General features: G+C 41.3%; 1 protein-coding gene across 1 annotated transcript in view; it reads right to left on the bottom strand.

Annotated features, from left to right (window-relative positions):
• The window catches only part of LOC109631531 (retinoic acid receptor beta), an 82,576-nt gene that overhangs the window by 43,797 nt on the left and 19,609 nt on the right, over positions 1-19,170 (bottom strand). Inside the window, exon 3 of the mRNA XM_020090364.2 lies at positions 2,314-2,455. Coding sequence (XP_019945923.1) covers positions 2,314-2,455 — 142 coding nt within the window. The remainder of the gene's footprint in view (positions 1-2,313; positions 2,456-19,170) is intronic.

Raw genomic sequence — 19,170 nt, 5'->3', positions numbered from 1 at the left:
TAACCCATTTCAAATTGGTAAATGTGCATAACTGGAACTTTTTTTCTTGTCATGATCTGCCCCCTGTGTGACTCTGCAATATTTTGTGGCTCAGGGGGAAGAGCTGTTGTCCTCCAACCAGAAGCTTGGCTGTTCAAACCCTTTCTTCCTCATTCCACATGCTGAAGTGTCCTTGGGCAATACTCAACCCATAAATTGCTCCTTCTCATATAGAAAAGTGCTGCACATAGATACACTTGTATGAGAGAAAGTCCAGAGCCTCTCACTCAGACATTAGCACTGAGAATGTCTAGAAATTATCTGGAGCTCAGTGTATGTCTGAAAGCAGCTCAAGTCTCTGTGTTCCCTATGCTTTCTGTTGGTTTGTCTGATCTGTTCCCTGGTGTTTCCTCCCGCTTCTGTTTGTTGCTCGTGTTCCTATGGTTTAGCCTCTTGGATTTTCGGAGTTTGGATTTCCTGTCTGCCTGAAACTGCATGTAAGCCTGTTTCTGTTGTAAAGCACATTCACTGCACCTATCTTGCTGTCACATGTGTCTGCATTTGGCTTCAGGATTACTTGAACTGTGACATTTCTGAAATCTTACAGTGTCCCATGGAGCCTATCCGTCTGACTGCTGCATTTGGCATCCCCCTCCCTCCAGAGGAATTGATTCTGCCCAGAGCCAAACAAGGTTATTGCCTTCACCTCCCCACCAGCTCCATGAGCACTACTATTCAAATGGAAAGATGCTGCCCCTCTCTCACATTCCCACTGAGCTCAGGATGTTATGCTGTGTTTGAAACTGTGCCATTCCTCAAAAGGAAGTGTAAATGCCTTATAAAATATGGGACCCTTTTTCTATCCTTCTTGATAAACCTGAGAATTTTAATCTCCATGTACAAAGTGGTTTATTGTGATTGTGCAGGCAGGTTTATGTTGTATGCATGTGATTATCTTTTTCAGCATGTCTGGTGTTGGCTTAAAAAATTCAAGTTGTGTAAGACATTTATGGACAGAGGCACAGAGAACATTCTGACAAGTAACCTGGAACTTCCCATATTCCAGCTTTTAATATGCAGAGTTATATAATATTATAATCTATAACAATACAATAGAACTTTATTCACACATTTAACTTGACCAACTCTTCAGGTGACCCACCACTGTGCCTTTACATAGCTTAAATATCAGCCATATTCACTAAAAGATGTTTGACAAAATCGTAAATTCACACATCCTGAAAAATGAGCACAGCATAGGCCTACAGTCAGTTTGAACCTTGTGGAGCAGGCATTTAGAGCACGAGGCTAATGATGCCACTGTATCACCTCCATCCATGAAGAGGATAGGGAATGGTCCCTTTTTTCATCTGGGGCCCTGTGGGGGGGTTTAGCCCTAGGATATCAAGACATCATCTTTTCCATGACTCCTCTGCTGAGGTGTGAAACAGCATAAGAGAGAGGAGCATGGAGCTAATGGAGCATGAACTGGACCTGAGCTATAAATGCTGATGCAATCGAAGGATGCCAATAACCTGTGAAATGCAAACTCTTCCTATTGATGACAATGGAGTGAAGGGAAATGGGGGACTTGACAACAGCAAGAGCCCGAGTTTTACTAAACACACTGTGTTTCACTTTATGACTCAGGCTGTTGGCTCTTTGTTTGCCTGCTCACTTGTTTTGTCCTCCTCATCACAATGGTTGGATGTTTGACAAACGTTTTTGGGAACAATGCAGTTCTCCTTCATTGGTGGAAATAAGAACATTTAACATACGCAGCAACTCTTGTGTGTCTGAACAGTGAGATTTAATATCTCCAGGTAGAACCACACTGGATTTACTCAGAAAAGATTAAAATGTGGAGACATCAGACTTAATAAACATGTTTTTTCATTTGTCTGTTTGTAAGTTTTTTAGAGAGCAGTCAGCATTGTCATCACTTTCCTTAACATTGCAAGTACTTTGTTTGGCCTTTTATTTTTCCTTTATAAGAGCTAGACACAAATGTACCATTGTTTGGCCTTGGCAGAGGTATAACATCTTCTGAGTAGGATTCTGGTTTGTACTTGTTTTCATAATAAAAATTGCTCACTTAAATCTTAGAAAACAGCAGAAAGTAAAAGACACCAACATTTTTGGGTTGGGGGTTCCTTCTGTCTACTAGCCCCTGATGGCTCAGCGTGTGTGAATGTGCCATAGAGAATAGGTGCTGCATGAATGAGTCGGTGAATGAAGTGCAACATGAAAGCTGTCCATTTACCATTTCAACCCATGACAATATCTGAATTGAGCCCATATCAGTACATTGAGTAAAGTGGGTGCTAGACTCACACTCTTTGGACATTCCCACTGCAAAGCACTTCTGCAGGCGGCAGTACTGACAGCGGTTCCTCGTCACCTTGTTGATAATGCAGTTCTTCTCCCGGTGACATGTGTACACCATGTTCTTCTGGATGCTGCGGCGGAAAAACCCCTGAGGAGACAGACACAAGACAGAAAACAGGAGGTGTTCATGAAAAGAACTCTCTCATGACATTAACCTCATTTTTTGCTCCTAATCTTCTGCAGCCACCTATTTTCTTCATCAACCAGTCAGCGCCGTTGAAACGTCAGTCTGATGAGAGAGGGTATGAGAATTGCCATTAAGGCTGAGAGAGAAGAGAGGCAGAGAGGCAGTGTGTCCCTGCTGGGAGCTGTGTGGAGCTTCAAATACTGGATTTAAGCTCAGACATAGAGTGGGAACAGAGAATGAAGAAGCTCAGGCTTTCAAACAGTGAGGCTGCTGTGCCGTATGGAAGAATAACTGAGGACTTAGGTGCAGCTGAGTTTGCAGCACTACATCTGAACCAGACAAGGTGACATTGAGCTTCTGTGGAAGACCAAAGCACTTTCTCTTTCAAAAGATTGCTTTCATTGTTATTCACTGGTACAACAGTATCGTTATTGGGCTAATTCAATATTTAGTGCTAAAAAGATATAAGTAACTAAGTAGTGAAAACAATGGAAGAGCTCTGGATTTAGAGAAGGGCTTATTGCAGTTTGAGTCATTGAACTCACATCAAACTCAGGAGTTGAAGTTTAAATTCTGAGAATGACAATTAAAGTAAAATCTTCTCAAACTGACAACCAAAAATGTCAACAGATGGTAATAAATTTCAAATAGAAGATCACATTTTAAAGTTCTCTGTCCCTTGTCTGGTTACCTTTTGGTATTTGATGCACAGAGAGGGATGTTGGAGCTCCATGACAGTAAAGGTCATTACATCGATTTATAATCTCCATGAGACTGGACATGGTTGTAGCTTGGCCTGTGAGATGATGAGTGTGAAGTAACGACCAATAGGCATCCTTAAAACCCTAAATAAGCCATTTGAATGAGTGTTCAAAAATGATGATGGGACAAAATGTCTTCACTTTCCCAAAATAGCATCAGTCCATAAGGTCTAATAGTTAATACTTAATTTTCTTGTCTGGTGAAACATCTGGATTTGGGTTTTATACACATCAGTAGTAGCAACAACATTATTCAACTAAATACTTTGAAGGACTTATGTACTAGTGTACTGTGATCGGTGTGATATGAGATTTTTTTTATGAGAAGAGACATTCTCTCAAAAAATTATTTTCGGCCAAAGAATAAAATGAAGGACCTCTTTCAAAGTATGGATGTATTTTTAACTATACTATTCAGGTCCTTGCAATATTGCCCTGACCAAAGAGTTCCCAACCGTTCCAGCTGAAAAACTTTGTTCTGAGCGTGAAATGCCTTGATTGACACTTGAGACCCCTGAGTAACTAAACAGTAAAATTATTTGTCACTTATAATTGTCATTAAAATGTCTATTCCAGTTGTAGGTAGGCAGGGTTTCTGCTCTATTTATTTGCAGAGGCGCCTCGTCGTTGTACCGGTGTGTATCACCCTGCTGCAAGGTCTCCCTCCTCACTCCCCCATTGACCTCTGCTCATTTTGCACTTTTACAATAAACACCAACACGAATCATAAATTATGGGTTGGGGTGTGAAAAGTACTGAAGGTTACTTTTTGTTTCTTTGATTCACTTGAAACATGTATTTAAACACATTGAAAAAAATTCCAACATTTTGCACGCAGGCAGTTAAATTTTCATTTATGTATTTTTTTTTTTCTGGGGGGGTGTACTTCTGCATAACACTGGAGCACTGATTGCTACTGGGTATTTTGCACACTGCCTTGGATGGCTTCCATCCAAAATATAAAGTCTATACCTCAGGTCTGTACCTGTTCTGCTTGTGTGATGCCATAAATGACCCTTCTTAACCATTAAAGCCCTCTTCATCTAAAACCACATTTAGGCATGTGGTGTGACACTCCAAGGGCTCTGGGCTGCCTGCCTGAAGGAGAGTGATAATGACGACCGTGTGGATCCGCCTTGAATATCTTGGTGCACAGAAACAGAGGCAGAGCTCATCTGCTTTCGGTGAGTGACAGAAAGCAGAGGAGCATCTAAAGGAAGCTGGCATCTACACAGATCCCCCCCCCCCCCCCCCCCCCCCCCCTTCCTGATATTAATTTTCCATAGCTCTGGGGTCTTTTGCAATGATCGTCCATCATCCAGACCCTTTTGCACAGGGTGGGGGGAGGTGGGGGTTAAAATTCCATTTACCATAGCTGCCTGTGACGGATGGGACCTTGCCTTTTCATCAGTGAAGCAGGATGCACGATGGGTAACAGATTAGATCACAGGAGTGAAACGACTGACTCTGTAGCCCATCTCGCCTCGGCCTCAAGCATCCGTCAAATGCTGCGCTGCCCCTTTGGTAGCACCAGATAGTTACTAAAAGCAGCCAATCGTGCCTCAGCCTTGATGACACGTGACCAGTGCGAGGTCACCTCCCCTCAGTTGGCATTATTCATTTCTTAATAGAGGCCTTTTTCCTGGCTGATGTAAGCCAAGTGAGTTGGTAGACATTACCTGTGAGGTCTGATGGATGACCATGGAAGCGGCCTGCATCACCATTAGCTGCCATATAACTGTGTTCAGGTTGGGCGCAGAACCCAAGGCTGCTCCAGTGCTTATGCCGTTCAAAGCTAAGAGCATGCAGGTCACTTAGCCTTGGAAATCTCTATGTGTGTGATAAGTGCTGTACAGTGTGCTTGGGATTTCATAGTTGTCCTTTGCATGTCACACACTTGCTGCAGACTGTTTCCCAAGATGTGTTTGAGTTTTAGCTCTTTGGGGATGGTTTGTTAACAGTTCAAGGGATGCGATCCTCCTCTTCATCTCCTCCTTATATAGTAGATTAAATATGCATACTGATGGGGAAAAGGAAATACAATTGTCTGATATTAGAGATTTATAGATTCCTGGCAACTAGATCAGAGGTGTTATAAGAGTAATACAAACCACCACAGTAACATAAGAGTTTGCAATACATAAGAAAGAAAGCAAATCAAGCCAGTCACATTTATACACACAAACTCCTGTTTTTTTCACTTCAATATCAGTTGAATAACTTGAGGCACCTGAACATCCATAATTTGCCGGTGCTGACAGAGACAGAGTAAATCTCTTGTGTTGAAAGTAAATTAACTTTGAGATGGACCTTAATGTTACTAGATAATAAAAGGCTAGTTTTCTTCACAGTGCGACCCTAGAGGACACTACTGTAATAACATTGCGTCCAATTATGATGGTGTATAAACTGCTTCAGAGACAAAGAGGTAGACAAGAGAAGATGCCACAAATAAATGTCTGTATAACAGACTGTGAAGCTTATTTCCCTAACTGGCTGATAGAAATCCTGTTAACTTGATGGGGATAATATGACAGATTATCCAAAGTATGTTGACCAATTTTCTAACATATTACAGATAGCTAGCATATCACTACTTTGCTCACCAGCTATAGTAGAGTAGTAATAGGGTAGTAAGCTAATCACTATTTATGCTTCCAGGATCACCTATAGATCAACATTGCAGTGCTCTTTTTGGTCTGACCGCATTTTATTCAGTGACTTCAGCTCCTTTCCAAGACTGACAGTAAGTCCCACCGCTGCCACTTTGTTACAGTAAAACCTGAAACAAGACAACCCCAGCTTCTAGAATTAGTTTGTGGTGGATTTTGAGGTTTGGTTTGGCTCATCGGTACTGGATGACATTTGCACACTCACATTTGTTGAAATGTTTCCTGTGCCACTGGTTTTCACATGAGCCTGAAGAATAATGTTTCCATCTTAATGCTTAACAGTTAGTGAGGTTTACGTTTCATCAATTATAGCTTTTCCTTTCTCCATGCAACTCTTTAGTGCTTGTGCTTGTAACCTAATGGCTTAATTTGGACTTGTCCAGGTGTTGATTTCTGCAGCCTACTATTGAGGTAATCCAGGATGAGCTAGTCTGTAAATACCATCCTGACATGTGTTTTTGGACAGAGCTGGGTGGTGAAAAGAAGTTGCAGCATCCTCAGTGGAGCGGAAAGCAAATTGCAGGGGTCAAGTGGGGATCGGAGGCTGGAGGACTAGCCTCTTGTAGCACTTCATGATGATAGGTGTGAATCCTCAGTGGCTCTAATCCTTCAGACAGCACACAGGAAAAACCAGGATGATGTTGGTTGACTGGACGCCTGTGGAAATTACTGCTTGGGCATTCAAGATGTGAAAATGTCTTCATGGACATTGACCAGGTTTTGATGGCATAGTCACAGTCTCTGTTCATTCACCATGCATAACTGAGCTTTGCTTCTCTGATGCCATGTCACATGTGTTCCGGCTGCTTTCTGCCTCTTCTCAGATCTTAAACAACTTCCAAACGTCTGCTGTCAGCAGCAGTTTCTAGTTTACCCTTAAGGTGGTGGTTTTAGTGTCTGTGACATCAATACATCAATAGTACTGATGTGAGCTGTCACAGTCTGTGTATTCCTTCAGATTGATGCGACCCTCTTGGTAGCTTGCTCTTTTATTGCTTTTGAAGCACTGATTCTACCCATAAATGTTTACAGATTGGTCTGCACATTTTCAGTGGTGGTCTCTTTACTGGGATTAGCGTGATACATGTGATCTAAATGGCTAGGCTAGGATGGGGGTGATAGAATGCTTTGCATGCATTTTGTGTTTTGTGTAAACAAGGTTCAGTATATTTTCTCTTCATGGCGCGAACCTGACATGCTCGTGGAATTATAGAAAATAAGTCTTCCATGGTTGGCTCCACAGCAATGATGAAAAATACGCTGGGGGTCTGCTGCTTGTTTATTGATGTTTCCTCTCTATAGATGTTGTAGAGCCTTTGTCCATTAGCAGACAAGTTGACTGTTTCAATAACAGTAGTGGACTTCCTCATCTTATAGTATGGCAAGCACATCACAACCATCAACTCCACAAGAGAATAGCAAAGCGTGAATGTGAACACATTATTCATGCTCTACAAACAGTCTACAAACCTTACAGTGATGATGCCTTGTCATCTGTGCTACTCAATTGTGTGTATGTCCACAGTGTCCTTATGTCGTGATGTTTCAAGAAATATTTATTTCAAGCTGTTCTTAATTTCATGCTTGGTAGTCCGTCAAGGATGTAAAATTCAACTTATTGTCTTTAGAGCAGACATTAGCCAACAGCATCGATAGGACAGCCGGTGCAGTGGGGTTAGCCCTTAGCCAAGCTCGGATTCCAACACAAAGTCTACCCTTCTATTTCCTCCCACACAACATTTAGTGCTTTTACTCAGCCAAAGGTTGCGGTGTGTGCATGTGCTGCCATGTCATGACTTGTGAGTACAGTTAGTCAAGTTAAATAAACATGTTTTTGTAGTGTGACAAAAAATCTAAACCAGTTGCTTGTTTGACCCTTACCCAATAGTTATTGTTGCCTGTCAAGCTTTAGAGCCTCAAATGAAAAAAATAGCAAATGCTGGCCAGTTAGTTAGTTCAACAACAATGACTTTGTTTCATCACTTTTTGTCAATGAGAATCTTGCAAAACAGGAACTGAAACTTATTTCAGTGGCTTCATACATGGTATATGTGGTAAAACACAGCAACTAAAGATAAAGTTTCTAGGCAAGAAATCAGCACCAGCACTTCAGCTGATGATTCATGTAGATAACGTAGAGATAACGAAACACTGTTGCTCTTGTGTTGCACTGTACTGATAGTCCTTGTATCATGTTGCATTATGTAACGACAGCAGTAAAATGTTAGATCAGTATATTATGTAATTAATTTTAGCATTACAATAGAAAAGGCTTTGAGGATAAAGACCAACATGCTTGCCTGTTGTGATGCTTTCTCAGGCAACATTAACTGGGGCTTCCCAAAATCTTTAGAAGTCTATTACTGATTATCTTAACTCTGCAGCACCACAGCTTCCCCAGAGGGGGACTGTAGCACTACACAGTGGATGGGATTGCATTGAACAGCTCTTTTTCTAAACTAAGATGTAATCTAATAAAGTCATTGAGTCAATCAAATGAAATATTTAGCTCTCCAAAGATGTATAGTGCTACAAAAGAGATTAATAAAGTGATAAAATCTAATTTATCACTAGTTTAAAGGTACAGTGTGTAGAATTTAATGTCATCTAGTGGTGAAGTTGCATGTTGTAGCTGAACACCCCTCACCTCACCTTACCCTTCCAAATATGAAAAAGAACCTGTGGTAGCTTCAGTTGTCATAAAAAATCAAAAGGTGTTTAGTTTGTCCAGTCTGGACTAATGTAAAAAACATGGTGGCCTCCATAGAGAGGAGCCCCTCGATGTAAATATAAAGTTTTTAAATATAAAGGGTCTTTTCTGGGGTAAAGAAAACTACAATTCATACAATTTAGATGAAATGAACTAGTGAAAACATCACGAGGATTATTCTACATTAAATTTCTGACAATAGTTCCCTTTCACCTAAATCTTACACACTGGACCTTTAAATGCGATGTATTTGTGCAGCTCTGCTGTGGTCAGCGTGTTTGACTGTTTGCTTTCAATAATGCCTGTTGCATGACTAATCTGGACATGTGCTGGTTATTTTCTGATTACCGTGGCTCATGGATGAATAATTATGGATTTGGTGTCAGATCAGCGCACACGTTATGTTTGCAGTGCAGTCTGTTCAGCAGCTCCTCTCTCGTCCAGTCTGATAGCTGAAGATTCTGTTGTTCAGCATATAGGAAGGTCTTGCTTGTCCTAATCACAAAGCTTCATGAGGCATTATAAGGAAACATCATCCCAATCGCAATGGTGCAAAAAGCTATAAATCTGTCTTTTTGATGGTTGTTCCCAAAGTTACAGTAACAGTGTAATTCAAACATGAGCTGTATGTGTAACAATGTGTATCTCCAGTGGTCTCTGAGCAGCCAAAGTGAACAGATGCTGCAACTCAGAACAATTCATCTCTTCAAACCTCCAGGGAAACACCATCAGTGTCTGAGATGACACTGAAACTGACAAAATCATCACATCTGCTGTTTGAGCCTTGATTTCCTACCCTCTTTCTTTTTCTCATCAGTATTTTTTGTGTCTCCTCTGTCCTATGCATCTCTTTGATTCCTTTCTGTCACCACAGGACACTAGTGTTGTCTTGATACTGTAGACTGCTGACATTTTCCAGCACGTGCCCTGCAGGGTGAACTCATTTGAAGTTTATAAATGTGTGACCAAAGGACACCCTTGAGCTGAGTGTTGTACAAAGGTGTTTACCTACGAAGTGTAAAGTGGCGAAAAGGGGGCTGAGCTGCTTCTGGGCTCAATAAATTATAGAATCAGAGGTTTCAGCTGCAGGGACAAGTTGAGAATGAATCACACCTCGTACACAAAGATGTAGAGAAGGGCAGAGCTGCTAAACTCAGTTTGCCCCCATACCGTATCTGTCTGTATGTCTGTATATATATATATATATATATATATATATATATATATATATATATATATATATATATATCTATGGATGGATGACATGCAGGAGGTGGTTGAATAGGTCGCAAATATATATATAAATATATTAATTTCCACTTAAAATTGTGCTGACAAAATAGATATTTGTCTGTGTTTTTATCCCCAACCCCACTTATTATATAAAATATAAATATAAAATAATTATATTCAATGAAAATTCACGAAGTAGATGATGATCAAACTGATGTTCATAACACAATTGAATTTGTTTTTACAGAGGACCCTATTAATGCCTTGTGGAAAGGTAATTGTGTTTATGTTGACACCTACAGCCGTCTTCATTATAGAACTCTCTTTTTGCTCTTCTGTAGATACGGCCATATTGAGATGTAATGTCAGTGCATCAGGGGACACAAGCTCAGCCACCTGGGAGATAAGGCCACTTCCCCAGGACTGATAAACTGCACCTTAACCAAGATCATTATCCAACATCTTGTTATCTTAATGGGCCGGGGATAGGGTGTCAGACTGACGGCCCCACCATCTTAGGCCTTCTCATTTACAGATTAAAAAACGAAAGTTGCGCCCATCAATTATTAAGCTACAAGCCAACCCCTTGTCCACCTGGCCTCCTCCTCTTTCTCTCTCTCTCGCTTTCTCTCTCTGTCTCTCGCCGCTCCTGCCATCCACTGGCTGCCCAGCTCTTTGGACTCAGCTGCCGCGTTTTGTGTTGCCTGAGGACTGGGTAGAGCCGCAGGGAGAGAGGCTGCGCGGCGGATTAGCTTTCACCCTTAATCGTGTCGACATCTTATCACTGCCGTGGAAAGTGGAGAGGACACTGGAGACCCTGAGGGGTTCCAGAAAAATGAGGAGAAGAGGTAGAGTGGAAAGTAGGAAGGTAGGGGGGGTGGAGAGTGATAATTATCCAGTTCATCCAGTCCAGGCTATTACTTACACCAGCAGTTTACTGGAAAGACATTAGAGTTCAGAGAGCGAACAGGGTTGTCAGAACGACTATGGGCAAAAAGGCAAGTTAGAAAAAGAGGACAAGAAAAAGCGGTTTCCTAAAATTCTTGTTCCATTTTAGGAAATGAATCAGAAACATTACACCAACTGCAGTCATGTGAAAAATCATAAGTCCATTATTCCACTCCAGTTTTCAGTTTTTTCATGTCAAAATAAGGGTTTGAACAAATGTTCAGCTAAAAGCTTTCTCAACCAAATGCAAATAGTTTTATACTGTATTGCATGTACACACATTTCTCCAAGTGAACACAACAACTGTGCCAAGTGGGTTTTGTAGAAGCTTAAAATTGGAAAACACAAAATGGGGACAGCAGCGGTGTTGTCCTTCAGCCTGCTGTATCAACTGAGAAAGCAGAACAACAGGACAAGAAAGGAGCGGGACTGCACAAAGAGTCACATTGTTACCGTGGCAAATGTGAAACCTCAACTGATAAGGCACAAACACTTACAACATGGAAAACAAGACGCAGCTCTCTCAGTCCCCTACTCTTCTCTAATGTTTCTCCTTCTCTCTCCACCAGCCCCCGATACTCAATCAGTGCTTATCTGTCCATTCGAACATCTGAAGTGCAAAGATGGACCAGGAGATAGAGCAGAGATAGAAAGGTAAGATAAGGGGAAAGTAGAAAGGAGAGGGTAAAAAAAGAGGTCATATGGAGGAGGATGAAGAAAATAGCTGGTAAGAGGCCTGAACAGAGGAGCTGTGTGACTCACCCAACCAGCTCTGAATAGCTGCAGAGACACAAAACTGGAGACCAAACGAGAGGCATGAAAAGATAACAGAGGAGAGAATGAGGAGGTTTCAGATCACCCAGTCCTCCCCAGACGCCCCACTGTGGCCCTATTCTTCAGGTTGCCGCTCGCCATTCAGCGCTCATCTTTCTGCCCCAGACCTGCCAGGGGCCCCTGCAGCACTCAGAAGCCATCTTTGAGCTCTCTCTCTCTCTCTCGCTCTCCAGTGGGAGGCCTCCGTCCTGCTCACTTGCACATTAACACACACCCCACACAGTCAGACCTGTTGCTGACCTGTCCCATCCAGCACAGCAAGGCAAACACTAGAAACACTACTGTGTCGCTTTATTGTGTGTTACTAGATGTGGATCTTTTTCTACAGTTAATTAGACACAAATAAGAATTAGACATAAAGTATTTTTTCACAGAGCTCTTGCTCTTTAACTTTAGCTGTTTGGTCTTGAACAGGTAGAGTGCTGGGATTTTATCAGTGCTGCTGCTGGGGACAATGCAAATAAGAGTTGTGTAGCTGAACCACAGCAACAAAGCTACACGCCAGAAAACAACCAGTGAGCTGAAAGCTAACTAAATGAGTTTGTAATATTTCCATGGGTTCATCACTGTGAGAAACCCTTTTCATATTGCATGTAGACATTTGTTCAAATAAAAAAAAAAATGGTGCAACATTAAAGTTCTGGGCAAAGCAATATTGTGACCAGTGCCAGTTCATTTCAATAGAATCACCACCATCAGTGGATAAGCTTATGGACATTTCCAGATGGTCAATACCAGACTGCAAAATATCTTGACAGGGCTCAGCTTTGAAAACAGAGAGCCGGAGAGAACAAGATGGCAGACGCTTTGATGTTACTTATTCAGAACTATAATGCCCCTGCTCTGCTGAATTACATACTCATCCACAAAGGGGCTGCAGCACCGTTATACAACCAGTTGCAGGACCATATGTAGCAGCTATCTTGCACATTAGGGATTTCGTATTTCTTGCTCGTTTAAAACATCCTTGCAACACAGGGGGGAGGACAGGCCGGGCCTCAGCCCCACCTAGTGGCATCATCTTAGTTGCACAAGTTAACTTGAATTGTGCATGAATAAAATATGAAATACTGCCGAATAGTAAGGGTAGCAACACTTAATCATTTAGCCAACCAACTGTGCACATCCTAAAGTTAAAGGATCAGTGTGTAGGATTTAGACATCTAGTGGTGATGTTGCATGTTGCATCTGAATACCCCTCATCTCACCCTCCACTTCCAAACATGAAACAGAACCTGTGGTGAACTTCAGTTGTCATAAAAACCCCACAGGTTTTTAGTTTGTCCAGTTTGGACGAATAAAAACATGGTGCGCTCCATAGAGAGGACGCGCTCTCGATGTAAATATACGTATTTAAACATAAAGGGCCCATTCTAGGGTAAGGAAAACAACAATTCTTACATTTTGGTGATTAAACACTAGTGAAAAGATCACTAGGATTATCTTATATTTAATTTCTTTCACCTAAATCTTAAACACTGGATCTTTACGATAAAAGCCCTGTGGAACTGGGGTAGGAGTATTTAACAGGCTTGTGTTACAGTGTAAGCTGTATGACAAGCTCCAACCTGAGGGCTAAGACTAAGGAGAAGGGCTGCCACAACGCTGCCATATACAAAACATGTAAAAGAGTAAAGGGATGAGGTCGTGTGAGTGCAGCAGTGAAATTCAGGTCAGAGTGGGAGTCAGTCACACAGCACTATGGTGCATCATGCTGACTCATGCACCTTGTGTAAATACATGTTAACGGAGCTCATTTTCTATCTCAGCCACGACTCAACCACCCGTTGTTGATGGTAATTTTCACGTCTCATTTACCTTAAGATTAGTTTGGTGTTAAGGTAGCTGTTAGAACATTTGAAAACAATGGAGATTTAAACAATACATTAAATCCTGATCAATGCTGTAACTGTACTTTGCCCATTATTGATAAAACATAGTGTGCATCTTTTTCACATTTTTGCCAAATCAACAACCACAGCCTCTCTACTGACAAACTTGAACATCAACCGGAAGCACTAAAGGACCATCATTCATATTTAGGATACCTATTTGAGCAGGTAACTGCTAATTCCTCTGACAAATACCAGAATGGATTTATTCTTTGAGCAGCAAGTCGCTCTCCACTGCACCACATGGGAGAGCTTTTAAGACTGTTCCTTCTATGTCTGTTGTCAACCAAAGAAGATCTTGATGAACTAAAATTGCGGCCAATCCTCAACCAATCGATTGGTTGGAGAGAAAAAAATCTATTTTAACAGAAAGTTAATTCTGTTTTATTCACAACATACAGTATCTCAAGGCACTTCATCATATCATAAGGTCAATAATATTCTGGAGAAATGTACCACCCATTTCAAAAAGAAGAATCCCCAAACAGGGCCAGACTCAGGGAGGGTTCTGCTTTCAACTGGTTGCAGCCACACCAACGACTTCTTTGACAAAGTGACAACTCATTTGGAGTCAACTTAAAGTAAACACGAACCAAACTTACAATGAGTTAGACCTAGACCAGTCTCCATTAAGTCAGGTGAGTTCAAAGGTATTTCTAAAATACCCTGATGTCAATGGAAGGCTATTACTGTAGCACCTTTCTCCTTCTGAAAACCAGCGATAGTCCAACCACTGAAAATTTGGCCGAACGAGAGTATAACAGCCGGGAGAGTATGGTAAACTGTAAATGGACTGCATTTATAAAACACTTTTCTTGTCCTAATGACCCCTCAAAGCACTTTGCAATACAAATCACATTCACCAATTTAGCATTCATACAGCAGTTTTATCACAGGTAATTCACACATAGCGGGCTCTGTCGTCAGGGGCACTTTGGGACTCAGTGTCTTGACCAAGGACGATTCAGCCTGACGATTGGAGGAGCCACGGACCGACCAACTATTGCTCTGCCTCCTGAGCCACAACCTCCCCTGCATAGTCCTACCTACTTCACACATTAACAACCTGAGCTCTGCCCACACACACAGTCACACTGCAGGTGATACATGTAAGGTACACAGAATTCAAGTCTTTCAACTGGCCATCGACGTATGTCAGAAAAACAGTTGAGCAGTAAATTGCACTGCACGGAGAGCATGAAGATGTGGTGGCATAACAATCATATCTATTTCATGTCATACTTCTGCAGTGTTGACCCTCTCTGTTTGATTCTTCTCTCTCTATTAGCGCTTGCCCTTCTTTTATGTCGTACAACGTTGACAAATCACATTATGAGAGTGAGTGTTAGCACCGAGGGGAGCTGTATAGATTATGGTGACAGGCAGAACGCACTCCGAGAATGGCCCCTGCAGATCCATGTCCTTTTTTTCCCTCTCTATTTCTCTAGTCAGCTCAACTGGTCTCTTCATCATCGGCGTCCTGCAACAGCAGTGGACAGCAGGGAGTAAATAAAGATATGAAAAGCACCCGGGGGGAGAAGGATTATGAAATGTGAGGAGGGTGCTGCTGGCCCAAGCACTGCTATGGATGTAGGTAGGAGCATGGTGGAAGATACTGCTTGTAGGTAGGTTAAAGGTAATATATATGACATTCATGGCAAGATTGCAAGATGTCACAGTAGCACAAGCATCCTGCTTAAAAGGATCCATTGTGTTTTACCTTTAGGTCGGTGCTCATGTTAGTATTTCAGTAGCCTCTGCATGAAACGTGATAAATGTGTTTTTAAATTCATTTTTGTTGCATTCACTCTTGCAGCCCCAAGCACAGCACCCTCTCAGCAGTGCTGCATGACACCTACAGGCTAGTTAGCATAGCGAACATTGTAACCTTCACCAAGTTTATGTGGGACATGGCCCAGGGAAGAACCTGCAAAATTTAATGGGTGAATCCAGGACTGTTTTCCACTTACTTTTCAGTGTTTCCCACAGAATGAATTCAATCGAAGGTGTGCACATGCACACAAATGTGCACAAAGGTCGCCCTCATGCGCAACAAATACTGAGTGACAGGTTCACAGACTATTGAGTGAAAGACCTGCTACTTGCAAGTACACAACTGCATCTGAAACGATGAGGTCTGCTTTGGACCTTAAAAACGTATTGGACGTTAGCGTATGATAGTGTGAGCATGCAAATATGCAGCAATGGAGAAATACACCAAGTTGGAGATCTCTTATGTTATTATGGAAGTGTAGAAATTGTCTCTTGTGCAATATGAAACTGTGTTGGTGGGACAAATAAGAATATGGTTAGCTGCCACAGTCTGTCTGTCCTCCACCTAGGTGTACTGTTTACCTCACTGCAGAGCAGAGCTGGAACCATCTTGCTTTATCAATGTGGGTCGAGTCACAGGTAGGGACTGGATACTAAGTATTACTGGTCAACCTTTCATATTATTTATGTCCTTTGCAGTGTCTGTTGTATAAAAATGATCATGTCGATGAATCCCCAAATTTACGTACTCACAAAAGCAGAAAAATGCATATATTATCTTGTTACCACATTTAAACTCATGCATAATTCATTGTTACTCAAAGGAGGTGTTATTTTTACTCCTGTTTATGTTTGTATCTGTTAGTCAGCAGGGTACAAGGGCTTCCATGCTGTGAGTGGTACTTCCAACAGAGAGTAAACCTACATCATCGTATTAACTCCAGGCTTTTATTAAAATTCAGTAAAGAAAGGGAAATGTCATTAAAAAATAGTTAAGTTAGAAATTTTAAGTTTTAAAAATGGTGAGTCTTCAACCTGCACCTACAAATGAATGTGGTTGTTTGACCTGACATGATCCCCACATTATGAGGTAATAGCTCTGCTGTAGCACAAACCATATTAACATTACATCCATTTAGTCTTTAGTGATTTTCTGCAGGTTCGGAATCAGATTTGGATGAAAAGGTTTTATTTCTCTCTCCGAATGCTGAATAATTTGAAAAACACTTTGAGTTTGTTTAGCAGCTTTGACTCAGGTATAGCATGTGTTTCTGAGTGCTTTAAAAATGTCTTTATAAATATGTGAGTTACTAAGAAACCGTGACTATTCACAGCGTTATATCCACTTCAACAGACGTGAGCTGAGGCAGCTTATACACAACATAGAGCAGCCGTATCTGAAACAGGTGTGAGCTATGATTGTCAACTGATAATAACACACTGCAGTGGATTACATTGTTGTAAATAGCAATACATGGACTAAAGTTGTTTAGCACTTTTATGCAATATGCTGGATTTCTACGTAAACTTCAGCTCATTAAATACTCACAGGTTGTTTTCTGTGTAGAAGGTGGAACCTGCATTCTTTTTTCTTCATACTTTATTTAAATGCAAGGCATCTGGTTGGTCCTGTGAGTAATAATTTAAGTCTTTCTAACATCTCTAAATTCTGCCTCGGTGAGAACCTGAGATTTGTAGCTGAATGCAGGTGAATTTATTCCTTTATTCAGTCTCTGCATGTGGGCGTGAGGTGGAAAAGGGAGAGAGCAGCGAGGGCTGGGGGTTCAGGGAGAGGAGTGTTTCTTTTCCAGTGTGTGGATTCTGAATTGTGTTTTATTCACAGAGGTTACGGTCTCCCGCTTGTCAAACCAGTTCCATCAAACTAATCCCACTGTGTCAACATCTCAGGATCCAACACGAAACAGGGGGCGAGGGAGGAGGGCTCACAGGCTCAAAGTTTTGTCTTCATCCCCAAAGGCCTGTCAGCGCCGACGACACGCGTACAGATTCAAGCCGTCTTTCTTTCTGGACATTTCAGGGCTTATGCAAAACAAAGCTATGATGTAATTTTCTAAATTGTTCTGCATCAATGCTAAAAAAAGGAAACTAAGCAACTGAAAAAAAATAACCTCGCTGGATACTTTTCATACAGACGCAGTAGTTCTTGTTTTATTTGTCCAGGTTTTGGAATATTTGTTTGTCTCCACCTTGAAATGTATCCTGTAGGTCTGCAGCACTGACCAATTACACTCTGTATGAGCCTTTGTCAGAGATGGAATACATTACATTGCTTCATCTGTAAAAACACTTTGTCATTCTGACATGTGCTCATCTTTATTCATACCTGACATGACCACGAAGGACAAGGCTACAATGCCAACACAATATTTGGCACATGGTGTGTGACAAGATGTGTGTTGTTCACACACTGTGAAACTGCGAGACTCTGACTTTCACCACCGAATCCCCAAATAGCTTTTCTCATCACTTTGATCTTTAATTAGAGAATTCAGATTGTGCACATAGAATCACAAGACTTTGGGCTGGGATTGAATTCCTGTTTGCTACTGCTGAATGAAAAGTGTTCTGCTGGTAATCATTTATTCATCCATGTAATTTTCATTAATAAAAGTAGAACATATATAAGAATGATTTTCAGATAATTGAAGACTTGCAAAGAGTCACATGTGTATTTTTGTAATTGTGTAAAATAGTTAACTGGAAATACATAAAAACAAATCTTTGCTAATTCATTCAGAATCAGAAACTGAATTCTTTCATTAGCAAAATTATAGAGACTCTTAATTCAGTACTTTATAGAAAATTCGGTGGCAGCAGTTAAAGCTTCGAGTCCTGTTGTAAATGTGTGCAGGTTTTCACACCTGATTTCAGGAAGTTTATCTCATTCTTCTTGGCAGATCCTCAAAAGATCCGTCAGATGGGACGGGAAGTGTCCGTGAAGTGACATTTTCAGCTCTCTCCACAGATGTTGTTTGGGGTTTAAGTCTGTGCTTTGGCTGAGCTACTCAAGGACAGTCAGAGACTGCCCTGACGCCTGTCCAGCCTTGTCTTGGCTGTATGCTTTTGGTCATGCTAATAAGAGAACCATCAACTCAGAGTCAGATCCTTGCCCCTAATTCTGATCAGTCCTTCAGTCCCTGCTGCTGAGAACCATCACACCATGATACTGCCACCACCAAGCCTCACTTCACCACAGGGATTTATACCCAGGTGATGAGTACCTGAGTTCTGCCCAAAGAGTTCCCTGTTTGTCACATCAGAACAGATAATCCTTTTCCTTCCAGGACTCACTGGATTCTCAGTCACCTTCCTCTCCATGGCCCACTTAAATCTATAGAAATGGTTTATTCCTTTGTCCTGATCTTTGCCTCACAGCTATTTTACACACACTTACAGAGGAGTAGAGCAGAGGGTTTCTTGGAATGAATTGTTTGGTTTTTGTCTTGACATAAAGTGAATAAAGTCTCTCTACTCAGAAGTGTGCCTTCCTAAACTGTTCAATCAATTCAGTATCCAATATCTATAGATAGTTTATAGATATTTTAGTTTTTAATTTTCGAAAAACAAATGGCAATTATATTCTTAAAAATTAAATCTACACAATAATAAGAGTGAAATTGTCTAAGCCATTGTACTTAGATCCTAAAAGGGAATCAATCATCTTTCTCACAGACAATATTACAAAAAGCCTGAACTGAGATGGTTTGTGCTACAGATGATTTCTGTGATCTGCATCACCAGCTTGTTATTGCTGAGCAATAGCTCCAGTTGGACACACCAAGACATTTTCATGCCCCTTGGTTTTTTAACATGTGTACCGTTAGCTTTTTGA

The sequence above is a fragment of the Paralichthys olivaceus genome, chromosome 20, assembly GCF_024713975.1.
Source record: "Paralichthys olivaceus isolate ysfri-2021 chromosome 20, ASM2471397v2, whole genome shotgun sequence".
Classification (NCBI taxonomy): Eukaryota; Metazoa; Chordata; class Actinopteri; order Pleuronectiformes; family Paralichthyidae; genus Paralichthys; species Paralichthys olivaceus.
This window is presented reverse-complemented; position numbering and strand designations above follow the sequence as displayed.